The sequence below is a fragment of the Colobus angolensis genome, unplaced genomic scaffold, assembly GCF_000951035.1.
Source record: "Colobus angolensis palliatus isolate OR3802 unplaced genomic scaffold, Cang.pa_1.0 Scaffold316, whole genome shotgun sequence".
NCBI lineage: Eukaryota > Metazoa > Chordata > Mammalia > Primates > Cercopithecidae > Colobus > Colobus angolensis.
In genome coordinates, this window is record NW_012116444.1 from 436,877 (window position 1) to 446,284 (window position 9,408).

Below are 9,408 nucleotides of genomic sequence, written 5' to 3' on the forward strand. Positions count from 1 at the left end.
ACCTACCTTACAGGGCTGTTATGCTTGTTACATCTCATTGATACTATGCAAGGCAAGCTCTTACAGGTGCCTGGTATAAGTACTCAGCACAGTTGAGCTGCTACTGGGCATCCTGGTGTCTGCATGGAATTTACAGCTAGACAGACCTGGGTTCAACTGCTGGCTCTGCATGTGCACGTGGCTTTGTGACACTGGCAAGTCATTTAACCCCTCTGAGTTGCACTTCTTCATCTGTAAAATGAGGATAAACAATAGTTCTTACCTCACGGGTTGCTGTGAATCCTAAATGAGATAACATAGGTGTCTGACACATAAGCGCTTAAGTGATTTTAAGGCAAGAGGCTTCCTCCAGTTTAGCTCCGGGAGAATGGAAACATCAGAAGCCCTAGGATTAGCCAGGACCCCCAGGTCTGGGAAGGACCAGCTGAGTTGCTGATGTCTCCATGCTTTCCATCCTCAGAGCATCCACAATGGGTACCCCAGCCTCGGTGGTCAGTGAGCCACCCCCTTGGCAGGCCCCGACTGAGGCCCGGGGCCGCAAGCAGGCCTCAGCCAACATCTTCCAGGACGCCGAGCTGCTGCAGATCCAAGGCCTGTTTCAACGCAGTGGGGACCAGCTGGCCGAGGAACGGGCACAGATCATCTGGGAATGTGCAGGGGACCACCGTGTGGCTGAGGCCCTCAAGAGGCTGCGCAGGAAGAGGCCCCCAAGGCAGAAACCCCTGGGCCACTCGCTACACCACTGCAGCCGGCTCAGGTAGGTTCCTAGAACTGGATGGCTGAGGGAAGAGCACCAACGCCTGTTCCACTGTTGTGTTGACTGTGTGGCCTGGAGCTAGTGGCCTCACTGTAAAGTGCCTGCCTACCACTAGGGTGGTTATAAGGTCTACACAGTGTCATCACTTGGTTGGCACTTACAAGATTGCTGTTGGTGGGTGCGGTGGTTCATGCCTGTAATCCCAGCACTTTGGGGGGCCAAGACAGGCAGATCACTAGGTCAGGAGTTTGAGACCAGCCTGACCAACATGGTGAAACCCTGTCTCTACTAAAATTACAAAAATTAGCTGGGTGTGGTGGTGCACACCTGTAATCCCAGCTACTCATGAGGGTGAGGCAGGAGAATTGCTGGAACCCGGGAGGCTGAGGTTTCAGTGAGCCGAGACCGTGCCATTGCACTCCAACCTGGGTGACAGAGTGAGACTCTGTCTCAAAAAGAAAAAAAAAAAGACAGATGTTACTTTTGGAGTCATATACAACCCTGTAAACTCCCATGGAAAGAGATCCCAGAGTCCTAGTAGCACCACCTCATTTTGCTGTGATTCTCAGCTTACCAGCCTGGGCAACACGGTGAGATCCTGTCTCTGAAGAAAAACACACACACACACACACACACAAATAAAAATTAGCCAGGCATGGTGGCATGCACCTGCAGTCCTAGCTACTCCAGGGGCTGAGGTAGGAGGATCAGTTGAGGCCAGGAGTTTGAGGCTGCAGTAAGCTATGATCCTGTCACTGCACTCCAGCCTGAGTGACAGAGACTGACCCTATCTCTTTAAAAAAAAAAAAAAAAAGCCTAATTAAAATCTTGGCTGGGGATTACAGAGAATACAGCCTAGGAATGTATTGTCGAGGCATTATGGGTTAAAAATTGTTGAAAAACTTTTACCTTGAGATCTCTCCCCAGTCTCCCTAGTCAGCCACTTCTTTGCCTAGGCCACTGCCAGCCCAGGAAGAGTGAACCCAAAAGGATGGAGCTGAACCACTTGGCCTCAACCAATCACTATGGGTGATGCTCTGCACTTCATCTCTCTGCTGCCTTCTCTGGGGCCCACAGTCAGAACATCAGACCTGAAAAGGCCTTTGGAGGTCATCAGGTCCTGAGATGGCAAGTCAGTGTCATAGCTTGTATTTAACTCCAGTTGATTAGTAGTCACTGCTTATCAAACCAGTTTAATAGCATGACTAATTAATGACATCTGCCATGAGTACAGGATGAGGATGAAGAAATGTTGAGTTTTGTACAACCTGATCTGGTCCAACCCTTTCTACTGCAGAGAAATCTGAAAACTTTGTCTAGTCAGACAGTTCTCAGAGCAGGAAAGACCAGACCAGAGCCCTGGTCTCATTTTGCTCCAAATTGTACGTTTTATGGTCTGCCATGACAAAATCTCTTGAAATCCCCATTCCATTCTCCCTATTGATGTTGGCTAATCATACACTTGTTCTCTGCAGAATCCTGGAGCCCCACTCTCCACTGGCCGACCCACAGAGTGCCACGGAGACAGCCTCCAGTGAGCAGTATCTGCACTCTAGGAGGACAAGTGCCAGGATCCGCCGGAACTGGAGGAAGCCAGGCCCCACAAGCTACCTCCACCAGATCAGACACTGATCCAGGGAAAGAGCCAGGAATGGCAGTGTCTTCCCTCTTGCCAAAGGGCCTGGGGAGGTGAAGAAGGAAGAGAGACTTTAGGCAAGCAGCCCAAAGGGGTAAATGAAAGCAAGAGGCCGCTGCCACTGGTCTGCTCCATTCAGAACAGGACTGGATGCTTCTGCTGGGCTCTCCATTATGTGCGACCCATTCCTTACCAAAATGAGGAGACAGTGACTGTTCCTGCCACAGTCTTTCCCAATCTAACACTATTCCCAAGCTGCATGATATTCCCCTGGGAGCCAAGTGACAGGCCCTCAGACACAGCATTTCACCACTCACGCTACTAATCTACCTGCTACTACTGTAAACCATGGTTCCAGCAGCCTGTTCCACACTCCCGCACCATCAGGGTCCACAGGGAAACCGTGGTTTAAGTGGCAAATAAAAACATCGGCATCAAGAGTGTGTGAGTCTGTCACAGAAGGGGAGGAACTGAAACAGAGTGGGAGGGGCAAGAGTGTCCCCAGTAAGGAAAAATCAGGGCTGGCTTCCTCTCCTTTTCACCTCCCTCTCCTTTTTCACCCCTATGCCAAGCCCCTGGACCACAGCTTCCTTTTCCAGAGCCTGTTGGATCGGGAGTAGAGGGGAGAGTCTCTGCAGCAGTCCTGATCCACAGGATCAGAAGGGAAAGACTGTCATGGTCAGCCCCGCACAGTAGGCTGGGGCCTTGGATTGGCTTAATCTGCAGTCAAACTAGTGGTGCCAGCTCCTCATTTGGCTTCTTCATTCTTATGGGCTGACCATCCAAAGGTGGACCAATCGTTCTGAAGCTGCCTGCATTATATGCTAGGCTTCCCATGACCTGGAAACCCTTGAAAGCAGGGGGTTTTCCTGCAGTTCTAGCTCCACCTCAAGAGAAGCACACTCTGTGCTTATCAACTTTCTTCTCCCTCTCCACCCGCCCTATAAAGCATACAGCAGATTATTCAGGGTTTCAAGTGGGGCAGGGATGTACACAAGGCAGGGCTGCCCTCTGGTGGCCGAGAGGAGGAGCCACTACTACCTGAGTATAGGTAGCTCCTCTTTTTCATTTTATTGTCTGCTTATTTTATTTATTTATTTATTTTTGAGACAGAGTCTTAACTCCAGGCTGGAATGCAGTAGTGCGATCTCGGCTCAGTGCAACCTCCACCCCCCGGGTTCAAGCGATTCTCCTGCCTCAGCCTTCCAAGTAGCTGGGATTACAGGTGTGTGCCACCACGCCCGGCTAATTTTTGTATTTTTAGGAGAGATGAGGTTTTGCCATCTTGGCCAGGCTGGTCTCAAATTCCCGACTTTAAGCGATCTGCCTACCTCAGCCTCCCAAAGTGCTGGGATTACAGGCGTGAGCCACTGCACCCAGCCTGTAGGTCCACATTTCTTATCCCAAGCCCTTGGTACTAGATTATTTTGGAATTCAGATTTTTTACTTTTTTGGCTCTTAAGTAGTCAGGGCAAATACTGTATCCCTAGTAGGGAACCATGTCATAAAATATATTGACATTTCTGCAACAAAGAATCACACTAAGAGGGACCCATCATAATTACCAACAGCTTCCCATCAGTGCAGGTTCAGGTCAGGTTTGGTTTCAAATGGGTTATGAAAATACTTTTGGTTTTCAGAGCATCGGGATTTTGGAAATGAGGGCCTGGATCTTACTTTATTCGGGGGAAATAGCCCCAGGAGCCACGTCTCAGCAACTCCGTGGAAACACAGGTTTCTTTGCCGTCAAAATTCCGTTCCTACCTTCTTTGTCTTCCTTCCCCCAAAAGAAACTGGACAAAAAAGGTCAGAACTGGATTTGTTATTCATACATTTGCGTTGATTTAAATACATTACGTACAATTTCTACAGTGGATTAGAAGAACGACACGGGGCAGCAGCACTCTCGCAGCCCAGCCTCCATTCCCTGACACTGGAGGCAGGGCCTATGGCTGGCAGAGGGACGGTGTTCCACGAGTGCCACCCAGAAGCCTGCCCCGGCACTCTGGGCCCCTGGCTCTTCCACAGTCCACATTCAAGGCAACCTGAGCACAGGCTTGAGGGAGAGTGGAGAAAGGCCAGGAAAGGATGCCCACACTCTTGCCTGCCAGGCCCAGGACCAGCTTGCTCCTACACTGGACCCAATTTCCTTCTGATCACAGAGCTGGTCGGGATCAAGACAATGTGCAGATCTGGCATGGAGGCTATGGCCAGGTGAGGCAGCCGGGCTCCCTGTTACCCCCAGGCTCTCTTGAGCACCAGATGGGCACTCCACCAACAGGTTTGGGTAAAAATGTCTACAGAGAGCTATGCACACCTGGGTCCCCTTCTGGCTCTTACAGTCAGGGGGCAGGTGTTCCCTCAAACATTGTTCCCAAGGCCAGTGTCCGAGTCAGCTGCATGTGATTGTCAGGGCTGGGCCTGGGGCTGGGGCAGGCAGGTGAGCTGTACCTTTGTCCACAGGGCATGCACATCTGGCTCTCAAATTCTTCCTGTCAGCCAGGTGGAAGCCTGGGACAACCGGGCTCCTGGTGGCTGGACTGGAAGGGGACTGGCAGAGACCAGCCTGAACCAGCTGACCAGAGGGCTGCACATCTCTGCTCTGCAGCCGGGCAAGCAGTAGACATGCAGCCATAGTCCTCACTCCCTTTCTTTGGTTGTTTTTCAAACCTTCAAGATAGTTTCTTTCTGAGGTTGACTGACCAATTGCAAGGTGCCAGAATTGTGAAATGTCCAGTAGCACAGGGCATGAACACAGCTGCCCCTCAGACATAGAGGGCACCCTTTTTACTCCCTCCTGAGGCTGTACTTTGCTTTGGTGTAGAAAGGGCTCAAACACCTGGCAAGTGGGGGTGGGGAGTGAGGCAGCAGGGGAAAAGACACATGGAAGCAAGAAGATGCGCACTGAGCTGGGCAGGACCTGGGACAGTCTGAAGGCCTCTCTCCTTTGGGTCCCGCCTTTCTCAGGAAACGATAGAGAAATTGACCTAGAACGAGTCAGGGAGGAAAGGGAAACTGCCATTTATGAGGCAGAATCCACGTTCTGCGACTTCCACCAAGCAGCAGTGGTGGCACAGAAAAAAGTCCAAGAACCTAATAGCTTTAGAAGCCAAGACTCATCCCAAAACCCTTGCAGAGACCCACTCCAGAAGACAAACTGAACTTTTACATCAAAAGAGTTGTGGGGGGAAACTTAAAACAACAGGAATAAATGAGAAGATTGGGACCAAGGACTCAGGAAGCAAGGTGGGATATGTTCACCCATAGACCACTTAGCTCCCAGCATACACTCCGGCCGCGTGGATCACTTTTACATGCTGGGAGTCAACTTCCTACTAAAATATAAATGCTAAGACTAGCTCTTCCTGCCTCTGCTTGAGAAAGAGACAAGCTGTAGGCCAGCAGAGAGCAGAGAGGTTCTCTATGATTGTGTGCGGAAGTGCTGGCAGGGGTAAAGCAAAAACCTCTCTTCCAGGAGAACTGTTTGGAGGCTTGCAGCCAGCCCACAGCACTGGTGGGAGATGGAGGAGGCTTGGCAAAAACCCAAAAGAAAGGTGTGGCTTCTGTCTGTCCCAGTGCTGTGGTACTGCGAGTCATCCAGTTGCCCTCTGACACCGCCTTGGCTCATGGGAGGAAGCAACTGCAAGGCAGCTGAATGTCAGGTCTATGCAAATTTAGGCCTGGATTAAAGGTTTCTGACATGAGATGACCCAGGGTTCTGCTACAAGCATTTAAAGTTGTTTTTGTTTTGTTTGTTTTTCTGATGCAGAATATAATAGGGAATTGCAATAGAGCAGGGTGTCAGGGAAGGAAGGGACTGTCCCAGCCTGCCACCAGAAGATGCTGGAAGGGAGATGCTCCTTCCCAGGCATCTGGACTATGTGCATGGAGCTCCAGCATCCCCACACTCAGAAGGGTGAGGAGCACTCACTGTTCCTGATTGTGCTTCTCCCTGTGGATGGGAAAGCCCTGAGCAGGGTGGCAAGCAGAGAGGGAGGGCTCTTAAAGGTGCTGCTCTCCACTGGCTTCTCTGGCTTTTCCTGCACCCCACTTCCCAGGCTTCCTCCCACCAGTCTCTGATAATATTTCCTCTGCCTGCCCCTGGAGCTACCACCATGAAAAGAAGGGCTTCCGGCTCTGAAAGCTCTGTGTGTAGGACTCGCTAGAAGACCGCTGGTGGGAACGGGCCGTCTCAACAATCACAGGTGGCATCTGGACGAGGTGCAGGGGACTCTTGTTGTCTTTCAAGGCCTGGGTCAGATTTAAGATCTGCAGTGGGAAAAAGGAGATGGGTAAGGGAGAGGCCTCAGCATTCCAGATCTGCCTCTGAAAGGAGATCAGTAGAGAGGACTCCTACAAATCAATTTTTAAAAACACCAATGGAAAATCATGCAAATAGGCTATTTACAAAAGTAGAAATGAGCAAAACAGAAAATAGAAACCTCTTGAATCATTTAAAAAATACAAATGAAAACAAATATTTTATTTTCTTTTTGCCCTCCAGTTAGTAAAGATACAAAAGAATGACTCAGAGTTGGGGAGAGTTCAAAAAAATAAACACTTGCCAGGCACACTGGCTCACGCCTGTAATCCCAGCACTTGGGAGGCCAAGGCAGGTGGATCACTAGAGGTCAGGAGTTTCAGACCAGCCTGGCCAACATGGCGAAACCCTGTCTCTACTAAAAATACCAAAAAAAAATTAGCTGGCCATGTGGGCACACACCTGTAGTCCCAACTACTGAGGAGGCTCAGGCAGAAGAATCTCTCGAACCCAGGAGGCGGAGGTTGCAGTGAGCTGAGATCATGCCACTGTACTCCAGCCTGGGCAACAGAGCAAGACCCCGTCTCAAAAAAAAAATAAAATAAAACAGACCCTCTGACTTGGCAATTCCATTTTTAAGAAACACTAATGGATATGCATAAAACATTTAGTTTCAAAAAATATATAATGTAATATTGTTTATAACAGTGACAAGATGTAAATTAAATTAGTTAATAATTTAAGGGATAAGAAACAATTATCCTAAAATATCTAGAAATTTAACCAGGGAACTATCAGATATATATGTAAATGTATTGGCATAGAAGTAATCACAATGTTGTGTTAGATGCAAAGGAAAGCAGAAAAGGAACCCGTGTAAGATTGTAACCCCTTTTACTTTCTAAAATTCTGTCTTCCTATCTACCTATAGTGTAGAAAAAAGTCTGGCAGTTGGCAGTGGTTATCTCTGGGTATCAAGAAATTATAGGTGTTTTTAATTATTTATTGTTGTTCATCCCTATTTTATGATTTTCCTACAAAGATGATATAAATGTAAAATGTAAAAAGCCAGCTGGGTGTGGTGGCTCACACCTATAATCCCAGCACTTTGGGAGGCCGAGGTGGGTGGGTCACTTGAGGTGAGGAGTTTGAGACCAGCCTGGCCAATATGGTGAAACCCTGTCTCTACAAAAATACAAAAATTAGCTGCGCATGATGGCAGTTGCCTGTAATCCCAGCTACTGGGGAGGCTGAGGCGGGAGAATCACTTGAACCCGGGAAGTGGAGGTTGCAATGAGCTGAGATTGCGCCACTGCACTCCAGTCTAAGTGAATGAGCGAGACTCCGTCTCAAAAAAAAAAAAGAAGTAAAAAGCCAACATTTCATTTGGATTCTCCTTCCACCACTATCTCTTCATCATCTTTTTTTTTTTTAAATAAATGTTTTACCTTGGAATAATTTTAGAGAAAAGTTGCAGATAGTACAGAGAGTTCCTATATAGCATTTGCCCAATTTCCCCTAATTTTTTTTCTTTCTTTTCTGAGACAAGGTCTCACTCTGTCGCCCAAGCTGCAGTACAGTGACACATTCATAGCTCACTGCACCCTCCAACTTCTGGCCTCAAATGATTCTCCCACCTCAGCCTCCCAAAGTGTTGGGATAATAGGCGTGAGCCACTGAGTCCAGTCCTCACCATCTTTTGTCAGTATTTTACAGGTATTTCAGTTATGTGTCCATGAGGACACAGTTTCTCCTCTTTGTCAAAATTAGTATCACCATCATTTATCTTCTCTGATAGGAGAATACAAAAGCTGAAGGTGTCCTATCTTCTCTCTCTATCTCTTTTTTTTTTTTCTGAGACGGAGTTTCACTCTTGTTGCCCAGGCTGGAGTGCAATGGCGCTCACAGTAACCTTCACCTCCCAGGTTCAAGCGATTCTCCTGCCTCAGCCTGTGAGTAGCTGGATTACAGGCATGCACCACCACACCCAGCTAATTTTGTATTTTTAGTAGAGATGGGGTTTTTCCATGTTGGTCAGGCTGGTCTCAAACTTGCAACCTCAGGTGATCCACCCGCCTCGGCCTCCCCAAGTGCTGGGATTATAGGCATGAGCCACCATGCCTAGCCCTATCTTCTTTAAAAGATAGTAGATGTTGAAGATTTCATGGTGAGGTCACAGACCATGGGTGGGTAGGCTAAGCTGCACCCTGAAATCACACAGACACATAGCCCTCAAGCCACAGATATCCTCTTACACAACTGCTGCTTATAAAGGGACAGAGATACACCTGCAACAGGGGTCATTTGTTACCCTATCAGTAACAAATTTCTTTTTTACTTAATGGTTTTGGTACTTGCCAGCATCCTACACTGTTCCAAATAGTCTTAAGCACAATATCAGGGTGAAGAACTGAAAGGAGAGTGCTGGAGTATCTGGGGCAAACATGTCAAATTGTCTACTACTTAATTTTCAAAAGATTTGGCAAAAAAGAAAATCTATCTAGGGAGAGAGAGAAATTAAACAGACATTATTCAGATATACCAGTGGATAATACATAGACACACGAGATAAATCTGGCTAAATACAACAACTGAAGAATCCAGAAGGTTCCATTCTTTCAACTTTACTGAGGTTTGAAAATTTCCCAATTAAAAAGCTGAAGATGGCCGGGCGCGGTGGCTCAAGCCTGTAATCCCAGCACTTTGGGAGGCCGAGACGGGCGGATCACGAGGTCAGGAGATCGAGACCATCCT

At 48.2% G+C, this 9,408-nt stretch overlaps 2 protein-coding genes across 2 annotated transcripts in view; one reads left to right on the forward strand and one right to left on the reverse strand.

Moving 5' to 3' along the window:
• The window catches only part of AVPI1 (arginine vasopressin-induced 1), a 17,121-nt gene extending 14,288 nt beyond the window's left edge, over positions 1 to 2,833 (forward strand). The window contains exons 2-3 of the mRNA XM_011951172.1: positions 463 to 757; positions 2,233 to 2,833. Coding sequence (XP_011806562.1) covers positions 471 to 757; positions 2,233 to 2,389 — 444 coding nt within the window. The 5' untranslated portion in view covers positions 463 to 470 and the 3' untranslated portion in view covers positions 2,390 to 2,833. The remainder of the gene's footprint in view (positions 1 to 462; positions 758 to 2,232) is intronic.
• Positions 2,834 to 4,199: 1,366 nt separating this feature from the next.
• Positions 4,200 to 9,408, reverse strand: part of PI4K2A (phosphatidylinositol 4-kinase type 2 alpha) — a 38,194-nt gene continuing 32,985 nt past the window's right edge. Inside the window, exon 9 of the mRNA XM_011951171.1 lies at positions 4,200 to 6,662. Within this exon, the coding sequence (XP_011806561.1) occupies positions 6,501 to 6,662 (162 nt within the window). The 3' untranslated portion in view covers positions 4,200 to 6,500. The remainder of the gene's footprint in view (positions 6,663 to 9,408) is intronic.